Below are 26,102 nucleotides of genomic sequence, written 5' to 3'. Positions count from 1 at the left end.
AATAAGGCCTTGTTAACAAGTGCCTTTAGGGAAGTATAATTTTACTTTGTGTTTCTCTACTGCTAATGCAGAGCATCTGCAGTAGTCAGTATATGGTGAAACATTTTGGATAGGTCAGTATGGGCCCAAAGGACTTTTACTGTCAAGTATGAGAGGATGTGCTTTTCAGTCTAATACATTCTCTGTTTTATATTCATAAGACATCACTAAATTTTACCCAAAAGAGTTGGGTTAAATTATACAGGTGATCCAGTGGAAGTGTAATATTTTAAAGAAAACAAAAAAGAAGGTTGTGTTGCATACATTTCTCACACACATCATGGTTTTTTTCATAAAAGAGATTTATGTTGTAGTCTGGAACACTTAAGTTACTCAGTGTTACCATATACTTTATTAAAAACAAGTTAGCCAGGGGTTTTGTATATCAGCATCATCTGTTTACCTGGTATGAGTTTGGTTCAAGATATTTGTTTATTTTTCATTTGTTCCTTCTGCTCTGCCACATTACTAAACTTGGCATCAGTTCATTGTTAATGTAACTTAAGTCCATTTCTCATGGAAAAGCCTAGAGCATAATGCATTAAAAACCAGGTACTTGTCAATGTATATGCTTTCACATCTGTAGACATATGTTTTGTGTATTAAAACTCATAATAATAATAATTATTATTATATATTGTTTAATTACTTTATCTTAATATGAAAATAATAAAAAAAAAAAAAACCTGTGTTGTCAATAGTCATTAGGAAATGACAAGTCAAAGTCTGTCTAATATAGGCCAATTAGACAGATTAGGTTTTTTTTTCTTTGACTGTATAACTCTTGTGATGGTGTACATATTGAAAGATACTTCCTGTGTGGAGTTTAGAGGTTCTTCTCACGTGCTTGTCGGTTTCTTCTGGGTGCTGTAGTTTCCTCCCACACTCTGAAGACATGTAAGCTAGATACTTTGGCTATTGCTAAATTGGCCCTGTAATGAGTACTGTAAATATGTTCATTCTATAATTGACTGGTGTCCTGTTCAGGATTGCCCTTGCCTTGAGCTTGATATTGTAGGAATAAGCTCCAACTGCCCCACAACCCTACTCTGAATAAGCAAGTAAATGGATGGATAGATTTGTAGTGCATGTGTACCTTGTTATCCGTTAATTTTCAATGTAAAGATTTATATGTTTATCTAAGTGTATTATGATTTAAATCATATCAGTTTCACTTTAAATAAATCTTTTTTCGTTACATTTACAGGAGCTCAGTGGAATGAGCCAAATGCAAAGTAATGGAAATGCAAAAGATAATCTCAGTATAGTACAATTGTATACTATAAACAATTTGATCGTATTACTACTACATTCTACCTGGAATAAATATAAGTGGTTTTTTTGTTGTGCTCCACAAAAATGCATTTCCTCTACTTCATCTATAGTCACCAGCAATGAATACTGAAGAAAAGATGTTAACTAAAAAACTTATTACATAAGTTCTGTGTGTCTTGGGTTAAATCCCTTGCCCAGATATTGATTGTGTGAAGTTTGCACATTATTCTCAATACCTTGAGGGTTTTTTCATATGTCTCCAAACATTATGTGGCAAATCAGAATTTGCTGTAGTAAGAGCGTATGAAGTAGAGATACTTCTCACCTTGTGCCCATTGCTACCTGGATAGGCTCTTGCCCTCTCTGGATTAAGCAGGTTTGAGAATGTTATATTATGAAAGTATTGCATGATAGTGAAATGACTGTACATAATATGTTATACTTAGATATTTTCAATTAACTACTTTTTAATTCTTGTAATGTTTGAATTTAGTGCTGATTATAAATTTAACAGAAAAGTTAGTCGTACGGTAGCATGGTGGTGCTGTGTATAGCTCTCATAGAGCTCTGGGGACATAATTTTGATTGCTAGTCCAAGTCATTATACGCTGCAATTTTGCTTGTTCTCCCCATGTTAAATGTCTTCCCCTGTATACTCGGCTAATATTTTAAAGACTTCCATTTTTGTTTAAATGATTGTGTGTGCAATTACTTCTGTCTTGCATAAAACCTCTGAGGTGCAAATTCTGGTTTCCATCTGATTTGTAGAATGTGCAACTGTGAAAACACCAAAGGGAGCCAAAGTCATTACGATTTAAAAAACATACATACCCACACAAAACATTAAATTTACTTTATTCTAAAGTTATTGGGGGTTTTGCTAAGTTTAATATTACTATTTTGCATCTTTTACTTACATACTGTATTACACATCAGAATTGCTTTTATCATTAAATAGGTTCAATATTAAAAAAAGGAGAAATTGTGAAGTTGAAGTCAAAAAAAATATATAATAAGAAAATGGTTTTTTTTTTATTTATTTTTTACAGGATACCACGGTGGCAAAGTTAGTACCTTCAACATTGCAAATTGGTGACCCCCTTCTTTTTTTTTTTTTTTTGTTTGGAGTGGCCTGTTTGCATGGTTGATGTGTCAGGCATTGTATTAGGCATTATAGATTTTTTTCCACAAAGATATGCATGCATACTTTTGCCATTTTAATGTTATACCTAGTTTTTTGTAAACTAACAAGTAGCTAACTTTTATTCATTCATTTCCTTTCCAATTTTATGATGAATTTACAAAGTACCAAATACTTTTGGCCATAATCAGTATCTGAAGCTATTTAGTGATCATAATTGCTCTCAAAGTAAATTATTTCTTGCATCCATTGATGTATTGTTTTAAATATATCATAGGTTGAGATTTGTGTTATAAATTTGATGTTTCTTTTAAAAAAAAAAAAAAAAATTACCATGTTATTAAAACAACATTCAACAGCCACAGATATATGTATTTTTGCTTAAAATTTCCATAATTCATTTTATGGTCTAAAGTGAATCAAATAATAAAATCAATAAAGCGTATATTTCATTCTGCTTGCATTTTGAGAATTGAGGTCAGTGAAGGGATTGGATGGAAGGTCTGTAGTGAAACTGGAAGTGAGGTCAGTAGTGGAGCAGGAGGAGGAGCTAGAACTGGGGTCAGGTGAATTTTCCTTTATAGGATCTGTTGAGGAAGGAGAAAAGACGTTAGTGTGCACTGCCAACCCTCTGTCCAGCATATAAACACATTTAGTCAAGCCCATTGACTGCCTCCCATGCACGTGTGTGTGACAATATATATATTTGTAGCTAGTAATCCACAAAGGGAGAAAATTAATCACATATCTTAAAATAGTTTTTTATTCCTAAGCTTTCAACAATCTACCAGGTGTCATCATCAGAGGAAAATGATTAGACATACAGATTTTAAGGCAATATATAGCAAAAGATGGGGTGGCGGTGGGTGGTTCAGAGGGTGTTGGTCATAAAGTCTTTCGTCTTTTTTGTTATTTAGATGTTCTTTTTTTTTAAGCCTGCATATGCTGGGTTCATGTCCAAATGTCTGTTAATTGAGTTTTCATTTGAGAGCCACGATTCATTCAGCTCTCTGGCACTTTTAGTATTAATCCTGAATATTACTTGCAACATGTCCCAAGTGTGTATTTCTTCTAAAATATTGTTAAATAAACCATTGTTGGAAAATCCTCTCATGAATGAATGAAAGATTGAAACAAGGAAGAGTTTTTGATCTAAGGATAAAAAATACATGTGATTTTTGTGTGGAATATTCTTTTAATCCAGTTCAGGGTTTAGAGTGCCAGAGCCTATATCAGAAATTCTGGGCTCTAGGAAGGAAAGTAAGTTGATAATGTAGACCATAATAGCAAAATGTATTTAAATAATGCATTTCTAAAAACTCATTCAAGAACTTCAGATTTCATTAGGTAGAATCAAACTGATAAAATGTTAATCAAAACCAGGAGTTGCATATGTTTTATACAATTTACATCTAGAGATACATTATAAATGGCTTTCATGCTTTGCCAAATTTAGTAATTTAAGCCATTCCTTAGATGGTAGCAATAGATAAAGCGATTAATGCCTTCCATCTAAAGTGAGAATCAAAAATCACATTGATTCTAAGTTATCATCTTGAAGTATCTTCTTAAAATTTTCAGTGATTAATCTTTAAATAACAGGACTTGGCATGCAAAAAACATTACACATTAAGGAATTTATAGAAGTATTTTAATGATACAATATTACATTGTATAAAATATTTTATGTTGTCCATTATACATTAATTTTTTTGCCTTTACAGTATGCCAAAAGTTAAAAATATTGGGAATTTTCATCTCTAAATATACAAAATACAAGTTTGTTTCTCACTCTCTCACACAAATGCCCATACACAAGCTCGTCGGCAACAGCTGTAGTATACAGTATCAGATGATACTGTGTGTTCCATGCTGCTTTACCTGTAAAGCCCTAAAAGGTCCAAAGAATCAAAACATGTAAGATTGCAGTTGACACATTTTACCTCTGTTACGGGTGTTTGTAAATTGTGATGAACACTCATGAATGAGGTAGGGTGCAATTGCACCTGCAATACATAGCATCAAAAAATCCAGAAGAATACCCAGCACAATCTATCCTGGCAAATCTACTACTGGTGACAGCTGCATACATCCTTAGCATTGTTGTAGTAGAGTGCCATTTATCAAGTACTGATCAAATGGGCTTTCTTGATGTTGCAACAAACAACATTATTTAATGTAGAATAATGCTCAAACCACCTTTCTGTAATAATTCCAAGTGTGCTGCAAGATTAATGAAACGCCCCATAACTACATAAAAACATACTGTGACATTCAGAAGTCATCTATGACATTACTTGAGTGTTTAAAATTCCAGAAAGATTAACCACTACACTTTCCTTGTGGTAAAATGATGCCTACATTGTGAGTTTAAATGAATACAATACAAACTTTGCCATTCAGTGCTCTCTGCCATGACCTGCTATTAAGAAGGCTTCATTGTAGTTTGAAATCTATGGCTTGTCAGTTTTGTCATTAGTAAACTGCATGCATTTTAGTGTTGTTTTTTATGTACATTTTCTGTGTATTTTTCCCTTTCTTTATGTTTTCTTTTTCCTGCTTTATTTTTTAAATACTTATGTTTTTATGCTGTATACTGGCATCAGTGGTCCACAAAGTGTTCTAAAGTAAGTATATCTTTTTCCATTATTGTTGCAGGGAATTGGCATGAATTGCATATTTTCATTATTTTAACGGACTAATTACTGTGTTGGAATTTAAATTTCATAGAAAATAGTTTAAGCTATATATTGATGTGCTTGAGAAATGTGTTTTCTATTAATTAAAAGTAGTGTTTAAAAACTAATTAATTTTTTGTGAAGTCTCACATTTTTGTAGTAAAGTTAAAATGGACAGTGAACATTAAAAAGTAAAACAAATATTTTGATGCTTCTATAGATGTCCATTATAGAATAATGACCTTTCTAAATCAAAATTAGTAAGAGGAAGAAGTTGTTGAAAATGTGTATTGTTCAAAACTTGACATTTCCAAAATCAAAGTGCAGTATTGTTGAAATCTTTAATCTTTGCCCTAAAACACCAGCACTGGAAGTTTTAATATATAACCAAAGATATAGAGTTTCCAAAGTAAGAATGTTTTCTTAGTCTCTGAAACTTATAGTTTTTTAAATGTTGTAGGCATTTCAGGAAAATGAATGTTAATGAAAAAGACTTGATAGTAAAGAAAACTGCAGGGATGACTTTCAGAGCACAGAAACATTGCAGAGCAGTACAGATCATCCATATGCTCCATTTGACATTTACATTATTTAGAGCTTTGAATTGAAATTGAGGATGGTATCTCTTTAATTCAAATTAACATTTAGTACTTGGTAAGTTACAAAAGAGTATACAGTACTGTAAATGCAAACCTTATAATCTAAGCAACAGTTTCTGACTATGTTGTTGAATTTAAGTAATTGATTTCCCTGATGAAGCAATGCATGCTTTAGAACCCAGTTAGAGGTAAATGGTCATGTACCATTTTGAGAATCTACTATTATTAACTGCCTTGAGCATGGGAAAGGCGCCGTATAAATTAAATTTATTGTTTTTATTAGTAGTAGTAGTAGTGTCAGCCAATCTCTGTGAATTAGTACACTGAAGGTTCATTTTGGCCATTTTATGTGCTCTTTCCTAATCAGGGTCATAGTAATGCTACATTCCATTTACCTTGGAAGTCAAACGTTGGAGCTGGGAATGACATCACACCCGAGTTGACTGTTGTGGACCACTGTGGTGTGTACAGCCGCCCTAACTGACACAGATAGGAAGGACACGAGTTCCAGTCCAGCACACACATTTATTTACAGCAGGGAAGCGCCTTTCTCTGCTCCTCACAACATAGTACATAAAACACAGCTCTCTTCTTTATCTTAATCTATTTGTCCTTCCTCTCCTCTCCTCCAGGCAAGCTTCGACCACCTCCTCCTGACTTGAAAGGAGTGAGGCGGCTTCTTTTATTCATTTCTTGGGAGTGCTCCAGGTGGCTCATCAGTATTACCTGGAATCACTCCAGGTGAGGTTGAAGTCCACTGTAGGGCTCTGCACCCCCCCTGGGGGCCCCCACATAACCCAAGAGGGCTGACACCAAACTCCAAGTCCCAGCATGCTCTGTGGGAATCCGTGGTGCCACAGCCTCACAGGAGGGCTGCCCTCTAGTGTCCCAGGAGAGGGTAGTGCCTCGCAGATGCTCTCTTCCCCGGTCCTTTCATCCAGCTGGCATCCCGGCTGGGTAATGGCCGAAGATACCCGTCACACAGTGTTTGAGTAAAATGTTTTGAAAACCAATATAGACGTCTCCAAGAAAATCTTTGTTGCTCTTGCTTTTTTGGGTGTTAACAATGTATTACCAAGTATTTTTACACATCCAAACACTGTAGCATAATGTCGACAGATAGAAGTTGGGCAGTGCTCTGTGTACGACTGGTTTAATGAGACACAAATAGAAGTGCTAAATACAGTATAATACTACAGCTTTCACTTATTGGTGATGCATGGTGCATCCATCATGAAATTTTGAGGTCATGGTTTGTGCGACTCTACTGACTTGCAGGGTAGGATATCCAATTTGTGGGGGCGTTCCAGTTGAAAATTCCTACTTGGAAATTCTGACTTCCCACTTCAAATGGAATGCAGCATAAATATATCCTGTTTGAGCCATCCTTACATTTAGATTGCAAGAGAAAGACTCAATGGGTGAAAACCATAACGATTTCTTACAAGACTCCCATGTCAGGGTATAGTGTTTTAGGCTGTGCTCTTATAATTCCATATTCCAAATTCTCTGTGTTATGTGTCACATTTTCAAATTACTGGAACTTTAGAGTGGGTGTTTTTTCTTAGAAAACGAGGAAAGCATAATACTATTTCACTTTTTTAAGGTATAGTTTAGTTTTTCTAAAATATCCATGTGCCAATTAATTTGCGTCCTTGCTAGAGGTGATTTTAGCAGTCTTATAGGAGTATTGGTTAATTTCTTTATCTTGACGAAAAGCCTACGTCAACACTTTTTGCACCCACTATGAACAAGGTTCTTTTTACTGTCATCATCTTTAAGTATCTAACATGCATGTGACGTTACATTTTAGTTAATAGTAAACATAATTGCAATGCATGAATATTCTGTATCTTTTCAAGTGTTAAGTAATTATTTAATGTCATCATCACACTAGTAGTATGGCTATTTCTTTGTAATTATCACTGTTACATTTTAAATAAATTTGTATTTCAATTATGGTATATTCTAGTATGTTAAGTCTTAAAATGTCAATAGGGAGAAACATCTAATTACAGTATAAACAGCAAGAAAATTGCTACCCAGAAAATAGAACTTTTTTTTTATCTGTATTAAGAAATTACGTAAGCTTCCTTTTTTACAAGTCCCCTTTATGTGCATTATAAATCTTAACTAGCTGTGTTACCCTGCTTTACCCGAAGACAATGGGCCTTGGTTATAGTGCTGAGGGTTGATCGAATGTATCAGAAGTACTATGTAATTAACTGAGTACTTTTCTGTATGCAGTATTTGTTTGTTTTGTTTTTTTTTCTTCAGGGGCTAATATTATTAGTTAATAGTGGAGCTCTTTACTCTTGAACATGCTAAATAAAATTGAAGATGAGTAAAGCAGTCCTGTCATTGATCAATTCATGCTTTTCTTACTGATTGACCTTGGGTTTTGTTGATGGTCATTGTAAAACTCAATTTTACAGAAAACTATTCTTTTGAATTCAATCAGATAAAGTATTTTGTAGGAATAATGGGAACTTTGGGTATAAATATAATCCTTCCCTGTAGCAGATCCTTTATAAATGGTAGCTTTAGTCAGATTTGAATGTAACACTTTGATCTGTAATCTTGTCTTGTTACAAAGTTTTGGAGGGTTTATATCAAAAGCAGTATACACTGAAACATTGTTTCCTTTATCAGTGATGTTTACTGGTTTCTCATTTACGTGGCCCATGAAATTAACTGAACATTTAAGCACTGTACAGATAAGAACAGCTGAAATGAAATGGGCCAAGGCATGCCATTGCTCTCAGATTGTGTTATACCCATGGCTTGAAGTGGGCAAGTATGCCATACTGGCAATTCCCTATTTCTGCTTTAAGAACCAAAGCCTACCAGCACCTTGTGGTCTAACCTCCTAGAGGGCACCTTAGTTTTCTGCAGTATAGCATGTATATTACCACCGAGTTGCCCTCCACAACTCCCTGTTCTTTGAAGCTTATGTACATAAAAGTGCTCAGCAGTCTAGTCCAGCTTCATTTTTTATGTATTTTATACTGAATTTTGAGGAGTGAGAAGTAGCCAAGAGAATAGGGAGTAATGCTTGTACCCAAGGAGGCCACTTGATAACCATATTTTTTTGGGTTTTGCTAACTTTTCTTCCACTTTAGAGCTCATTTTCCTTGTAGCTTGCCACCTTGTCTCCTTTTCCTACACAGGGCAACTGCCCTTCTTTGCTTGCTGCCAGCCCCATTTCTCTGAACGATTATAGACACAGTTTGGCCAGTGGCACTGTTCTTCTTACAGCGTTCAGTTGCATGTATTACAAGCCCCATTTTTCCATGCATTTGTAGTTGAGGCGAAAAGAGATACGCTGCCTAAGGAATACCCCTACTCACTACAGCATAATTATTGATATATATTGAAAAATAAAAATATATAGGTTGGCTAATTTTCTTTCTTTTCTTTGTTTTTTTATATAAATAGCGTCACTAAATTTATTTATTTTTTTTAACTTTTATTGAATTTATTTAAAGCATGTAACATTCAATACAATCAAGTCAAACAAAACTAATTTCAATTCAAACCCCACCCATAAGAAAGAGAGAGAGGCCAACAGCCAGAGTAAAACTTTTGGGAGTGGTATAGAGGGAAAGGAGTCTTGTTGCCCCTGTAGCTGATGACCTATCCAGGTCTGGATTTAAAACACAATTAAAGTCTATGGCCATTATAATTTTGTGAGTGTTCATGTTAGGAATCGATGCAAACACATTTTGGATAAAGTCTGTCATCCACATTGGATGTGTAGATATTTATCAAAATCACTTACAATTAAATATATTACCCATCACCATCACATATCGCCCCTCAGGATCAGATACTACATCTAATACTGGAAATCAAATTGTTCTGTGAATTAAGATTCCTATGCCTCTAGTTTTCTTTGTATAGCTGGAGTGAAATATTTGGTTAGTCCAGTCTCTTTGCAACCAAAACTGATCCTTGCTGATCACTAAATTTCAATCAAATCAGTGAAAGTGTTTATGATTTTGGGGTATCTTGTTTTTCTATTGTATGGAGGTTTCTACCCCTAAATTTTTATTAATATACTAGACATTAAGCCCGTTACAATAACGGGCGCTAGAATAGTAGTGCATAAACATTAGTAGGAACAGTCTATATTAAATGGCAAAGGACCGTCTATTTTCTGTTACAGTAATACTGGCTTGTATGTGGCTGTAATATGCGTCACTGTATTGTGTGCCTTTAATTTTCTCTCACAGTAATACGTCTCTCCAGCAAGTATTTTAATCTGTGCTGGCGTGCAGCTGATTATTGTATATATGGCGTCTCCCCAGCAACGAATTTTATGCGCGTGAAAATAAATCTACTTTTAAAAGTCATCCTATTGTAATATCATGAAAATTTGTATATTTAGGAAAACACTTTACACTTTACCGGGCCAAGTTTGTTTATCGCAAAAATGACATCCTCAGAGTAAACAACAAACACTAATCCCACCTCTTTGGGGAAGCTGGTCTCCGCGTCTCAGTACCCGAATGGATTTTTCATGCGTTATGTTTTAGGTCTTACCTCATTTCCCGAAATCCGACTGGATCGGCCGTGCAATATTTTATAGGTCCCGCCCTCTCTGTCTTGTGTGACGCGTCAGGCGGTCTTTGAAGCATCGCACAGTACCCCGTACATGTGCACTTCACCAGAAGACACACACACATGGACGCACACAGGGATTTTATTAAAGAGGAATGAAATGTCCTTCTTAGTGGATGCCTTCTGGCCTAAATGTACTTTCTACCAAATTTCAGCTTTTTAACTAATTGGGAAATTGTGTTTTTGTTTATGAGTAAGTAAGTGAGTCAGCAATCTTTGCATTATATATGTTTAGATATTCATTACTATGGTGTGGTCATACAATTGGAGTCTATTTACAGTATAGTATTTTTATCTGATTAAATTATTGGTCTCCTTAGATGAAATGAAGTTTGTCCTTCACTCCTTGATTATTGTCTTAGAACTCAATTTTAATTCCTTGTTGTTTCTGAAATATATTTAATGTACTGTAAATTCTTCAGTCATATTTTGCCATCTAAAAAACTAGTTTAGAGTAGTATTTTAGTTAGTTAACTATTAATTTCTTTTTTCTTTTCTTTCCAATTTAACTGTAAACAGGGAATTTTCAATGTAAAATCTAATGGTTGATGAAGTTTTTTTCCTTCATTTAAACTTTTGATGAACTGAAAATGAATATACATTGTAATATGCAAGGTGTTTTTATGTGTCTTGATCACCCAAGATCATTTATATGCTGTGCCCAGCATGAGAGCGTACGTTACATGGGTTGACTGGGTTCTACTTAGACTGGACTGTAACAAAATAACAATAAAAAGTAATTACAAAAAAAATAATTTATACTTGTATGAAAGAAGCATTCAGCACAGTTTCAAAATCAGGAAGACCCACAATAAAAGTCTACTGAGATTATTGCAGCATATAGCTGAGGTGATCTCAGTGCTCCAGCTGTTACCTTTTCTAGATGCCGTCTCAGTTTGCTGAAGTTTGCAGATTGAAAGGTTACAGAGAGCTCACATTTGGAATTCCCATGGCTCAGCAGGCCAGGAGCTGTAGTATTCCAGTGTGTCTGGGATTCAGTAGTTCTGAGGACTGAAATACCAATGTGTGGTAACACTTTTTGTAAGTTTAAAGTAATGTTGTTTTGGTACAGTAAACCAAACAATTTAGAAGCAAGCACCCCACTTCATTAGGAAACAAAGAGCTTTCCTAATGTTCCTCCTGGCAGAGCCTAAATACGTTAAGGCTGATATAGCATAAGTGAAAACAAAAGCAAGAATGCATAATAAAAAGGAATTTTTTAGTAAATGAAGTAAGTACAAAACATATTAAATCACACACCACAATGATGCACTGAGTATTAGTTGAACCTTACGGTTGCCTATATATACAAAACAGTTGCCCTGTTGCATTTAAAAGACAGCATTAAAATCGACTTTCAGATTTTGTAACTCAGTATGTAGAATATATATGTTCAATGTTCTAGGCTTTACACTTGTTTCTTCATTTTTGCAATCTGAAATTAAACTCTTCGTTCTGGGTCTTTAGCATAATTTTATTCTTCTCAGTTAATTTCTCTTGCATTTGTGCAGGCTTTATTTACTTTTATGTGCTTACATTACATTATTTCATTATCTGTTTTAAAACACTTTATGATGATGGTTGTTTTACAAAGGTGCTATATAATGAGCACTTAATTCACATCATTTAATCTCCACAATTACTGGTAGATTTACGGTACCTTTTATTGATGTATTGCTGTTATTTTCTAAATATATTGCATTTATTGTTCTCTGTTCTCTTTCTCTTTGCTTTCTCTTGTATCTTTTTCCACTCTCTTGAATCTTCACTTGGGTTCATTAAATTCTCCTTTTCATCTTCTTCAGGAAAAACCCTCCCAGAAGGTAATTTTATGAAAACATTGAAAAAAAGCGTAATTTCTTTCCCTTACGTACCATTTTTTTAGAAGAAGAGCAAAATATGCTTGTCTGTCTTCCTCTTCTGATGAAACAAATTATTTCGGTCAATTATATGTGGTCCTGAAGAAACTTAACTTCTTCACTCCCTGACTATCAGACATTCTTAAGACCAATAATCTTGATTTTGTTCAATTTTTAAAATTCCTCAAACAACAATTGTTCAGGACCATCTTTACACATTGTATGCAGAGTGCCATTTCATAGTGTGGTTTGTATTTTGAGTTTCCTTCTGAAACTTTCTTTTACCTACAGAACATCTTAATTTGCTTTAATTTTATGGGTTTTTAAATAAATTGCATTTTTGCCGTAAAGCCCTCCCCCCACCCCTGAAGACAGTAATTGAGCATTTCCCATAATAATTCTAGTCCAGCTATCTGTTTTAACCAACAGTTAAATCAATTTTGAGTTGTTGTTAGTAAGCGCCAGGAAATATCCAATGGATGGGCACCAGTCCACATCCTGGCACACTTTCACTCAGTCATGATATTTCCAAATGATAGTTGCCAGTTTACCTAACGTGTGTCTGGGGTAGCTGCAATCCATTTAAAACTAATTTATTTTGCCAGGATCATTGCTTGACATATGCACAAGACATACAGATAAAGTATGAATAATGAAATAGGACAGGATCATTTATTTATTTTCTTGTTTTTTAGGAGCTTTACTCATATGGGTTTGTGGCCAGAAATGCATCCTAGATTGAATAGTTTTTCAAATAACGTAATGATCTCTTTGCCACAAATTTATGTTGGACAGTGTGTCATGTTATTTTCCATTATCACAAAGGAATCCATTATTGATGTCTTTATCCCTGAAGCCAGAATACTTCCATATTAGTAATGTTAAATTTTAGATTGGATGGAGCAGGCAAATCCTCATTTTTAGCATTGATAGTGAGTAATAAATTATAAATCAGTCGTTTCAAAGCATAATACTTACATAATAGTTACCGTAATTACTACCACCTAGGAATGTTATGGCTATATTTTTAAATTAATTTAATAGTACTCTGATAAATGTTTTGGTGATTCCAAACTTTTGAAAAGTAGTGTTTATATTCCCTTTTATATATACATGAACGCACACTATGTATGTATGTATGTGTGTGTGTGTGTGTGTGTGTGTGTGTGTGTGTGTGTGTGTATGTATGTATGTATGTATATGTGTATGTATTATGTGTATATATATATGTATATATGTATGTATATGTATATATGTATGTATATGTATGTATATGTATATATGTATGTATATGTATATATATATATATGTATATGTATATATATATGTATGTATATGTATATATATATGTATATGTATATATATATGTATATATATATGTATATGTATATATATATGTATATATATATGTATATGTATATATATATGTATATATATATGTATATATATATGTATATGTATATATATATGTATATATATATGTATATGTATATATATATGTATATATATATGTATATGTATATATATATGTATATATATGTATATGTATATATATATGTATATGTATGTATATGTATATATATGTATATGTATATATATGTATATGTATATATGTATATATGTATATATATGTATGTATATGTATGTATATGTATATGTATATATATATGTGTATATGTATGTATATGTATATATATATGTGTATATATATATGTATGTATATGTATATATATATATATATATATATATATATATATATATATATGTATGTACAATCAGTGCCAGACCTTGGTCCGCATTGCTGGCAGTAAATCGAACCCGTTTCCAGTGAGAGTTGGACTCCGCCAGGGCTGCCCTTTGTCACCGACTCTGTTCATAACTTTTATGGACAGAATTTCTAGGCGCAGCCAGGGCGTTGAGGGGGTCCGGTTTGGTGGACTTAGGGTTGGGTCACTGCTTTTTGCAGATGATGTTGTCCTGTTTGCTTCATCAAGCTGTGATCTTCAGCTCTCTCTGGATTGGTTCGCAGCTGAGTGTGAAGCGGCTGGGATGGGAATCAGCAACTCCAAATCCGAGACCATGGTCCTCAGCTGGAAAAGGGTGGAGTGTCCTCTCAGAGTTGGTAGCGAGATCCTGCCCCAAGTGGAGGAGTTCAAGTATCTCGGGGTCTTGTTCACGAGTGAGGGAAGAATACAGCGTGAGATCGACAGGCGGATCAGTGCGGCATCCGCAGTAATGCGGGCTCTGCATCGGTCTGTCGTGGTGAAAAAAGAGCTGAGCCGCAAGGCGAAGCTCTCAATTTACCAGTTGATCTATGTTCCTACCCTCACCTATGGTCATGAGCTATGGGTAGTGACCGAAAGAACGAGATTGCGAATACAAGCGGCTGAAATGAGTTTCCTCTGCAGGGTGTCTGGGCTTTCCCTTAAAGATAGGGTGAGAAGCTCAGTCGTCCGGGAGGGGCTCAGAGCAGAGCCGCTGCTCCTCCGCATCGAGACGAGTCAGATGGGCATCTGATCAGGATGCCTCCCTAGTGAGGTGTTCCGGGCACATCTCACCGGGAGGAGGCCCCGGGGAAGACCCAGGACACGCTGGAGGGACTATGTCTCTCGGCTGGCCTGGGAACGCCTTGGGATTCTCCCGGAAGAGCTAGAAGAAGTGGCCGTGGAGAGGGAAGTCTGGGCATCTCTGCTCAAGCTGCTGCCCCCGCGACCCGACCTCGGATAAGCGGAAGAGGATGGATGGATGGACATATATATATATATATATTCTATATATATACACACATACACATATACATACATTCATATACAGTACTGTGGAAAAGTTTTAGGCAGGTGTGAAAAAAATGCTGTAAACAAAGAATGCTTTCAAAAATGGAAGTGTTAATCATTTATTTTCATCTATCAACAAAATGCAGTGAATGAACAAAAGAGAAATCTAAATCAAATCAATATTTGGTGTGACCACCCTTTGCCTTCAAAACAGCATCAATTCTTCTAGGTACACTAAGGAACTTGGCTCATAGGTTGTTCCAAACATCTTGGAGAACTAACCACAGATTTTCTGTGGATGTAGGCTTCCTCACATCCTTCTGTCTCTTCATGTAATCCCAGACACACTCGATGATGTTGAGATCAGGGCTCTGTGGGGGCCACACCATCACTTTCAGGACTTCTTGTTCTTCTTTACGCTGAAGATAGTTCTTAATGACTTTGGCTGTATGTTTGGGGTCGTTGTCCAGCTGCAGAATAAATTTGGGGCCAATCATACACCTCCCTGATGGTATTGCATGATGGATAAGTATCTGTATATGTATATATGTATATATATATATATATGTATATAGATAGATATATATATATATATGTATATATATATATATGTATATAGATATGTGCATACGCACAAACAACAGTTAGGACACGTCCCCCCACCTGAAGGCGGAGGGAGGCTACCCTCTCGTCTACCAGGGTAAACCCCAATGAACAGGCTCCAAGTCGGTGGGCAATAAGTATACCCACACCTGCTCGGCGCCTCTCACCGGGGGCAACTCCAGAGTGGTAGAGAGTCCAGCCCCTCTCAAGGAGATTGGTTTCAGAGTCCAAGCTGTGCGTCGAGGTGAGTCCGACTATCTAGCCGGAACCTCTCAACCTTACACACTAGCTCAGGCTCCTTCCCCTTCAGAGAGGTGACATTCCATGTCCCAAGAGCCAGCTTCTGGAGCTGAGGATCGGACCACCAAGGTCCCCGCCTTCGGCCACCACCCAACTCACACTGCACCCGACCTCCTTGGCCCCTCTCATAGGTGATGAGCCCATGGGAAGGGGGACCCACGTTGCCTCTTCGGGCTGTGCCCAGCCGAGCCCCATGGGTGCGCAGGCCCAGCCACCAGGCGCTCGCCATCGAGCCCCACCTCCAGGCCTGGCTCCAGAGGGGGGCCCCGGTGACCCACGTCTGGGCAAGGGAAAACGCTGTCCAAAGTTTTCATTCATCATAGAAGGTTTGAACCGCTCTTTGTCTCATCCCTCACCTAGGACCAGTTTGCCTTGGGTGGCCCTACCAGGGGCATAAAACCCCGGACAACAGAGCTCCTAGGATCATTGGGACACACAAACCCCTCCACCACGATAAGGTGGCGGTTAAAGGAGGGGTATATATATATATGTATGTATGTATATGTATATATACATATATGTATATGTTTATGTGTATATGTATATGTATATATGCATTCGGGATAAAACATTAATAGTTTCCCGTGCGTGTCTGTCACTAATAAGTCCATCCATCCATCCATTTTCCAACCCGCTGAATCCGAACACAGGGTCACGGGGGTCTGCTGGAGTCAATCCCAGCCAACACAGGGCAAAAGGCAGGAACCAATCCCGGGCAGGGTGCCAACCCACCGCAGGACACACACAAACACACCAAGCACACACTAAGGCCAATTTAGAATCGCCAATCCACCTAACCTGCATGTCTTTGAACTGTGGGAGGAAACCGGAGCGCCCGGAGGAAACCCACGCAGACACGGGGAGAACTAATAAGTCAATTACAATAATTAACTTTTTTTACACTCTTGTCAGTGGTCTTTGCTTCCTTTCTATTTTAAAATGGTTGCATAATATATGGTATTGCATTCTTTACAGGCATTTTTAACGTATGTAGCCCGTAACACAATATTTTAACACAATAGTTGTCTTTTGTGCAACAACTGCACTTGCATGTAGGCTTACTGTATGTAAAGAAGTAAGCACCTTTAATAAATATCTGAAAATTATGCATGTGACATTATTGTGGTCTAATCTTGGCCTGTCTTATTTTGAATTGACAATTCTTTTGCTCTGCTGGGTGTTTAGCAGATCTCTGTAAGCTCTTCTAAATAGCATAGAAGTAGCAACCTGATAGAGTTCTGGAGCTGTTTGGAGTTACCCAGCATTATGTTGTGGTTAGCTTGAATTGTCATCAATTTTTAGAAATCGTTAAAAGATTTGACTTAATTCACTTTATCATTGTATATATATTTGATTATTAGGATCAATTTTGATATTTCTGTTTATTCAGTGTGTTACATAAAAGGAAAGAAGCATCTCAGATTGCCATGGTTACACTATGATTTCTTCTTGTAATTACTTTATCTTGAGGTCAGAGCACCTGAACTACGAATCTAATACTATGACCAGTAAACATTGTAAGAGTTACAGTATTGTGTGATTGTGATTAAGGTGGCCAGCACGTTCTAGAAAATTGTATGCTTTCATACAGTAGATAAAGTCCATTAATGATTCTTCCTGCCACCTTTTTACACATTTCAAGTTATATTTCTATACATTTATGGTGAAGTCTTGATTCTGTTTTATTCTCTGTTCTGCTTACCACCAGTCTCATAGAGTGTATCGCTTCAAAGGAACACATTGCCTTAAGCAGTCTGTAGCAAGCATATGAGATAAAATTAAACTAAAAAAAGGCTGACTCTGCTTTGATGTAACAAAATAACAAAAATCTAGCCCACTGCTCATTAATATTTAAATTTTGTTTAATGGGCTCTCATAAACTTAACACTTTTTTGGCACAATAGCCAAATATTCTGGTAGTATGTTACTGTAATAATTTGCTGAAACAAGTGAAAAAGTAGAAAGATGATGCTCCCCCAGCTTAGAACCTTCTTAACATCTTCACTATAAAAATTTTTGCTAAAAGATTAGAAACTTTCGCAAGATTTAACATGCTAAAATTAACAAAAGAGATTTATTTTAAACAGTTGCATATGCCAAAAGCCTTTTGGCTGTTGTAAACTCTCAAAGCAGTTATGTGAATTAGTGTAAACAGGATTCTATCTCATTAAAAAAAACAATGTTTCTTTTTTAGCTGACTTTGTTTATGTACTTCTAGTATTAGCAGTGTGGGAAAGCATAAGGAACAAACGTATTTTTACATTTCAAAAAATGCTAATTTAACAATGGTCATATTAAAAAGAAAACAAATAAACTTGTAACATGCATTAAATTCTGACCAACCAGAGTATTGCTAGCAGGTGGTGCTTAATTATTAATATAATGGACTCAGATTTGCCTAAGTGCAATAATTGTTAACATATAATTAATCTATTATAGTGTATATTTAAATTTTAATATTATTTCTTTTTGTCCTCTTCATTTTATTGCTTCACTGAATAGAGCGCCACGTAAGCCCATCATTGAGACAGACATTCAATTTTACCATGTTCCTTCACATGGAGATGCAAGCAAGAAACGTCTGATAGAGGACACTGAAGACTGGCGTCCAAGAACAGGCACCTCCCAGTCACGCTCCTTCCGCATCCTTGCTCAGATCACTGGCACTGAACGGAGTATGTACCATGCATAAAAACTGCATTGTATTTATTAGTATAGTGAAATTTATAAGAAACTTTGTTAGGAACACTCTGTATCTGTTGTTCACCAGCAAACAGCAGATGAAGTATAAGCTATACACAGGTATTTGAAATAAAAATACCTTTTTTATAGCATGGCTTGTCCATAATGTATCTGGAATAGGCTCTGGCCTTCTGCATAACTAGGTGCTTTCCATTTTATCATTTTGTAACTTAACATTACCAACCACAGTTCCTCATTAAACAATGGTAAAACAGTTGGTTGTTTCTTCAAACTAGCATTGTCTGTGGAGAAGTAATATTGTTAAGCGGGAAGAAGTGACATCACTGCCCTGGTAATTTTCATTTTTTTAACAAATCTGTTACTTTTGTTATAAATTAATCTTTTTTTTTTTAATTAGGTAGCTGATCAGCTAAGTAGTGTGGTGTTTGTGAGCATTGGAATTTGCCATTTTCATTTATTGCTGTCAAGTGTGTGATTTTCAGCTAATAAGAAACATAGTGTACAGATAGTTTAATAGCTAATTGTCTGGATATCATGGTTATGGAAAGACAGCACCTTATTATGCAAAGTCAGAAAAGATTTAAATATTTTTAGAATTAATAAAACAATATATTAAATACATTTTATATTTTTGTTTTTTCAGTGCAAGAGCCTGTTTCTGATCCTGGGAAAAAGACAAAGTGAGTTATTTGAGCTCTGCATCATGACTTGATATTGCTTTACTGGTTATGTCATTTACAAATGTATGAGCATGTTTTAACCTTTTGGATGCTTGAAATGTTTGTTAGTACAAAACCATGTTATATTCACCATACCACAGTAAATATTCCTTGATATATTACTAACTCAAACTTACATCTGCTATGACTATCACCTAACAAATGTAGATTTCCTAAAAGCAAATACAGAATTTAATATATTTTCTGTTTGCAAATCTAAGCAGAATGGTTTAAAAATAACGAACATTAAAAAATTCATTATTTCATAATATTTAAAATATAAGTAAACAAAAAATAACACCTAATTTAATTTTGTTTATTTTTGTAAAGTACTCTTCACTGAATGCAAGCATATAGCACAGTGACAAGTTCATAGTTATATACAAATAAAAACTTGACTAATTACTAATCATATAATGAGTACACATTCAGAGGCAAATTTGTTTAAACAGACAGAAAAAGAAGTGGTTCAAAACTGATTAACAAAAGTGTAGCCTAGCAGTATCAGTCCATTAATTGTTGAACTATGAACAGTTGACAATGAAAGTAAGAAAAAGAAAAACTCCATTCAGCAGCATCACTGCATAAAATAAACCTCTTGAGGGTCCACAGTTAATTATTACAGAGAAAACTGAAAAGACAAAGTCAGGTAAAATGACAATCCTAGAAACCTAGGTTGACTGACAGCTCACCCCTTCCTGGGCATTGTACATTAGAATCAGTTCTGGACTATCTAAAATGATGACTGTTTCTTTATTTATTCCAAGGCTACAGGTATGTCAGATATCTTTCTGACATAATGATCAGGAAGGAAATTCCAGAATGGAGAACAAAAATGAACAAATGTGTGTGTGTGTGTGTGTGTGTGTGTGTGTGTGTGTGTGTGTGTGTGTGTGTGTGGCAGTGAAAGTACAATTTTATACTATTTTTACTTTTTCATTTAGTTATTGGTGAATTATGCGAGATCTTAAGCTTATTATATATTTCCGGTTGATCCCAAAGCTGTTCATAAAGTATTTTTACAGTATGCTGACTTCTGGGTTTTCACTGTTGTTGTTAAAATATGCAGTAGGTCAACAGGGATATTTAACATTCAATGTACATCTCACTTCAGCGGACAACAATGCATTTTCTTTCTGTATTTGAATACTAGTTTGTGAAAATGCACAAAATACTAAAAATGACAGCTACAGTAGATCAATATACTTTTCTAGTAAATATATTTGACTTAAAAGAATTCTCAACCATTTTGATTAATAGGCTTATTGTCCTATATAACAACAAAAACAGCATTTATTTATATAGCACATTTTCATACAAATGATGTACCTGAAAGTGCTTTACATGATGAAGAAAGAGAAAAAAAGATAAAATAAATTTAAAAAATAGAATTAGGGAACACTAATTAACATAGAATAAAGTAAGGTTTGATGGCCAGGGAGGACAGAAAAGAAAACAAAAACTCCAGACAGTTGGAGAAAAAAAATAAAATCTGCAGGGGTTCCTAGGCCACGAGACCGTCCAGCCCCCTCCATATATCTATATTTGAAACTTTCTTTTTTAATATAGTATTTAATTTATTAAATACCTTAATATGCATTACTTATTTGCCTTGCTCCTCAGACACCCATTCCATGCCAGTATCCAATCTTTTTTTTTTTTATGAGACACTCCTTAATGTGTTGAAGTAATATTTATTACTTGAATGTTGCTAAGTTTTTTTTTCTTTGCATCATTTCATTAATTCAGATTTTTCTGTTTACATTTCAAACTTTACTAAATAATGATTTTGATGTTTACTTCTAATGAGGGTACATTATTTTATTGAAAAACTATATTTACTGTCATGCTGCAGACAGCAGCCTGTTTATTTTCTGTCTTGAGGACATTTAGTAAAAGATTCTATGTTGTTCGCCATTTTTTGAATATGTAAGAGGTCTGTTAAATTGTGTATGGTAGACCTGTAATTGCAAGATTTTTAATGATCAGTTTCCTGTTATTTTTAAAGATTTTTTTTCAAATGTAATGCTGATATTCTTTACAGTAATAATTACATGGTAAATCATTGAGATTATTATCGCCTAGGTCACTTTAAAACTGTATGTTTTTAATAAAAAGTATGGATTTTTAAATTCAAGTAGTATATAAAATAAAGTTTGTATTATAAGTGGGGTAATTGATAATTGCTGTAATATACATATGTGTCAACAAGTATTATCGTGCCCTGTTAAGTGAACAGTATAATGTGAATATGAAGCACTTCATATTTTAGCAGATGACAACGTAGTGGTTTCACACAATGACTCATTTATTACTCCTAGATGGGACATATATATTCTGATTGTATTAGTGGAGGCTCAGTTACATGGTAATAAACCATAAAACTGGGGTTCAAAGAAGCCTTTATGTGGATTTCGATTAAATTTCTCAGTTCTTGAATTATAAATGTATATTGTACAAGTACTGCAGTAAAAGTAAATTTTATAATTGTTGCAGGGAATTTTACAACACCAAAAATAACTAGCAGTTTCCAATCAAATTTTATTAGAGGCCATGCAAATAAATATTTTCCCACTAACTTTAGAGTTATATGCTGGGCTGTCCAATCTGATGACATAATCTTTCCAATAATTCCAAGGCTACCAGTATCTCAGATGACTTTTCCATGGTCAAGAGAACAAAAAAAAAAATGGACAGCTTACTATATTTTTTAACCAAATAGCAGAAGTCAGTGTTCTGGGAAACCTGTAGGATATGTGCATTCTTCTTTTGTCTTCTTTAAAGTTTGTGCATCAGTCATGTACATTTTGTGTGTTATGCTAGTTGAATAAGTTGATTTTCTTTTGAGGCATTGTCAGCAAAAATTAGCTTTTAAAAGCATTCTTTTTTTATTTACTCTTAAGTGTGATATCAAGTGCATTTTTGGAATTGAAAGATGTCCCTCATAGATCATGCTTTAATATTTAAGTTTACCTCCAAATAACTAAATGGTTTTCAGAGAGCTAAACAAGTGAACTATTTCATGTTAAAGCTAATTATTAAATTTATTAAATTGCTATCTCATTCATAGTACGTAGTCAACAGCGCACATTGTTATTACAATAGCATTTATTTAATCATTGACAAATACTAGTAGTAGTAGTAATACTAATAATTCTTCATATTTATATAGCTTTTCTCACTACATTGCATTGCACTATAGTGCATTATATAGTGAGTGGAAAGCCACTTCAACCACTAGTAATGTGCAGCATCCACCTGGATGATGCGATAGCAGCCATTTTGCACCAGTATGCTCACCACACATTAGCTGTCAAGTGGTGAAGGGGTGAGTAGTAGTCTATATAAATACGGTACAATTATAAAAAGACATAGGTTTGAATTTTATGTATGGATGGGAAGTTTGATACTTTTAAAGCTTCCCATATTATCAGTAATAGCTGAAGCATGACAGTTGGTGTTTGTGTATATTGAATAAGGATGGAGCTTTATAATAAACAAGAACAAAAAAAGAGTGGATCTTTATAAGTAGGTGGTTTTGTTTACATATTGGACCATGCTAAAAGCAATATGAGAACTTTTGAATGGCATTTCAGAAAAGTACAGGATTCAGGACGAGACCTCATTTTTCCACACCTGCACCTGTGATTCATTAGAAAACCTTAAATAAGACAATGTCCCTAACCGTCCCTTTTCTTGAAAGGAAGACATAGTTCAATTCCCCATAGTTAGGGGCCATTCATTCATGACCTCTTCCTTAAGTTGTTAACCTGGTCCCAATTTCAAAATCTGTGTTGCCACATTATGGCTATGATATCTTGTGACTTGTCCTCACAGGTGGCGCAGTGGTAGTGCTGCTGCTTTGCAGTAAGGAGACTGTGGAAGATTGTGGGTTCGCTTCCCGGTTCCTCCCTGTGTGGATAGCGCTTTGAGTACTGAGAAAAGCGCTATATAAATGTAATGAATTATTATTATTATTATTATTTCCATCTTTATATAAAGCCCTTTTCAAATGCACAGATTCTTTTTAATGTGAACTCACAATATAATGTTTAATTCTCTGTGCCTTTTTTTTTTAACCTATTCTTACACTTACCAAACTTTAGAGATATAGTTTACAGTGCAATGTACTTATACCTGGAACTACAGTCCATTACTTTACTGTCAGTAGTTTCTTCAGACACCACCTAACGTGTGACTGCCACTCACCTGGTAGTTGGCTTCTGCACCCCTGACTGACTTAACCGAAAAAGGAACTTGGATTCCAGTCTCCAGGGATAAAGAAGGCTTAATCTAGTATTGCAATAAACAAAAGCCAATCAAGTATAACAATTCACAATACAACATGGATCATTCTGTAGTTCTGTAAGTAGAGGAAGATTAGGAACACTTATGTTCTGGAGGTGTTTGTCTTGTTGCTTATGTTTAGGCAGGGAATCGAAGAATTTTCAGTTTGACTCTCATTTAAGCAACACCCCCACTCCCCCCTTTGTCTCTGATTAGCTCATTTTTTAGATCTTATGATATACAGTAGCTATACCTAGGTATGATTCTGTTTATAAGACATCTTTGACTTTATCCAAAGTTTATTATACTAAAATTATACTTCCAAAATCTCTGTTAGAACTGGGAGATAATAGAGCAACATACATGTATAACTTAGAAACTGTGCAGTATGCTTATATACTGTAACTTAGAAACAGCTCATGAAACCATACTTGCGTTATGGTAGTTGTGCTGTATGATGTATTTGATTTAGGCCAGTTTTTAACTCTTATAAGAAAAAACATGAACCAAGCAATATTCCATAGCAGTATTCTTAACTCTACACTTCTAATGCCTCAGAGCTTTTTGCATTTTCTGCTTAAACTAAATATCAAAGTAATTGGTAATTCTTAAAAGATATAAAATCATCAACAGATGAGGTACATTTTCCGTAACAAAGAAACATAGCAAGCTGTTTTAGCATAGAAAAGGAATACAGTGTCTTTATAAAAGTGCACTTTTTAAACATTACAAGAAAAAATCTGCCCCTTCCCTACATACTTTTATCTCTCTCTCTCTCTCTCTCTCTCTCCACGGGTACAGGATAATACAACATTCTCTTATTGTCCTAGAGCAGTATTAGCTGTACCACACTCTTGTTCCTGCTCTTGTGCTGCTGGAGGTTTCACTTTCAGGGTACTATGCTTAAAAGTGTCTGCAAGGTTTGAATTTTCAAGAAATATTTTACAAATTTATCAAAAAGATACACATATGCATGCAATATTCACATAAATTACTAACACTGTGAGAGCATTATGCATGCTTCCTTGAGAGAGTAACTGAAGTGGTTGCAATATGGCTCATGTTTTTTTCCTTTCTTTTCTAATATATATCCTTTTTAGGGAAAAGATGACGACTCAGATCATCGGTCCCAAATATACTAAGCTGCGTGACTGGCACCATGGTGTTTCAGCTCGTGTCCTGAATGTGCAATAAATTACACTGAACAGACAACTTACAATATTCAATTATTCTTGTGAAAATTCATTAGGCTTTAATGAATTAATCTGCTTATATAATTTTGCATTTCTGTTAAATAATGGAGTTCTTTTGTTTTTTGTGGTGATCTGCTGTTCTGTAAAGTTGGAATCTAACACAAATTAGTGGACTTATTATGTGTCTACATTGTTATAGTCAAATCAAACATGTTGTAGTATATGTCAAAACCATGGCATTTATTATTTTGTTGATATGTGAATCATTGAAATCATTCAAAGTCTAAATTATCTATATGCAAATGTTAATATTACACATTTAGTTCAGAGAGGTTCACAAATATAAAGCTGTTTTCATCTGTGTAACAAAGTCGGCCAATTCTGGGCAAAAACTCTTTTTGATTTTAGTTTAAAATCTCGTTACACTATGGTATTTGCATTGAAATTCTGTGGTACTTCAGAAAAACTATATACATTGTTCAGTGATATTTTTGGCTAAATTGGGCAGAAAGTGCATTTCCCTAAAATGCTGAAATGCTCAACATACTAACAAAATGAGCTACAGGTAGGCATACAAATCACTAAAGGGATGATTTTTGTTTACCTCCTAAAACCCAACATTCTTTAACTTTTTTTTTCAGATTTTTGGGGGTGATTGGCTGAATCTTGGCCCTTTAATGAAAACACCATTAACAGTCACTTGGACTGGAACACAACATACACAGGCTTAAAAAGAAAAACAACCAAATAATAAAACAAACTTTATGACCAACACCTTCCAAAATCCACCTTGTTAATCCACCCCCACCCTTCACTTGCTATATATTGCCCTTAAGTCCAGTTTGTCTAATAATTTTCCTCTGATGATGACACCTTGCTTTCACACACACATATATATATAAATATATATATATATATATATATATATATATATATATATATATATATATATATATATACACTTACTAACTTGTTAAACGTTCAACTGAGTTGAGCAAAAGGAAAATATATATTGGTTAATATCTGATGGTATTATCATAGTTCACATTACCTTCGTACACATCCTTAGCAAATACACCTGTGTTATGTTACCAGTACAGTTTGTCCTATCCTTGATGGTAAAGTCCATTATCAAGATAGTTTCATGAAAGTGGTATTGGGACATTTGTTAAAAATATTGTTTGTACAAGGAAATACATGCATCAAAATGTATTTAGCCTTTAAGCCAATCTCCTTCAAGGTGATTTTGTACATAGCAGAAAATTTTGATCAAATTGATTATTTAAGTCTGTACTACTGATTATATAAA

At 34.8% G+C, this 26,102-nt stretch overlaps 1 protein-coding gene across 6 annotated transcripts in view; it reads left to right on the top strand.

The window, feature by feature from the left end:
* Positions 1 to 26,102, top strand: part of pdlim5a (PDZ and LIM domain 5a) — a 131,623-nt gene that overhangs the window by 54,057 nt on the left and 51,464 nt on the right. The window contains exons 4-8 of one of the 6 annotated variants that reach the window (XM_051927746.1): positions 2,364 to 2,380; positions 5,062 to 5,082; positions 12,161 to 12,178; positions 18,394 to 18,566; positions 19,238 to 19,274. In XM_051927746.1, coding sequence (XP_051783706.1) covers positions 2,364 to 2,380; positions 5,062 to 5,082; positions 12,161 to 12,178; positions 18,394 to 18,566; positions 19,238 to 19,274 — 266 coding nt within the window. Of the gene's footprint in view, positions 1 to 2,363; positions 2,381 to 5,061; positions 5,083 to 12,160; positions 12,179 to 18,393; positions 18,567 to 19,237; positions 19,275 to 24,700; positions 25,245 to 26,102 lie in introns of those variants that run through there. The other 5 variants (XM_028802145.2, XM_051927748.1, XM_051927747.1 and 2 more) reach the window with 5 other exon arrangements.

The sequence above is a fragment of the Erpetoichthys calabaricus genome, chromosome 5, assembly GCF_900747795.2.
Source record: "Erpetoichthys calabaricus chromosome 5, fErpCal1.3, whole genome shotgun sequence".
In the NCBI taxonomy this organism is placed as follows: domain Eukaryota; kingdom Metazoa; phylum Chordata; class Cladistia; order Polypteriformes; family Polypteridae; genus Erpetoichthys; species Erpetoichthys calabaricus.
Note: the sequence above shows the minus strand (reverse complement) of the source record. Positions and strands in the feature narration are given on the sequence as shown.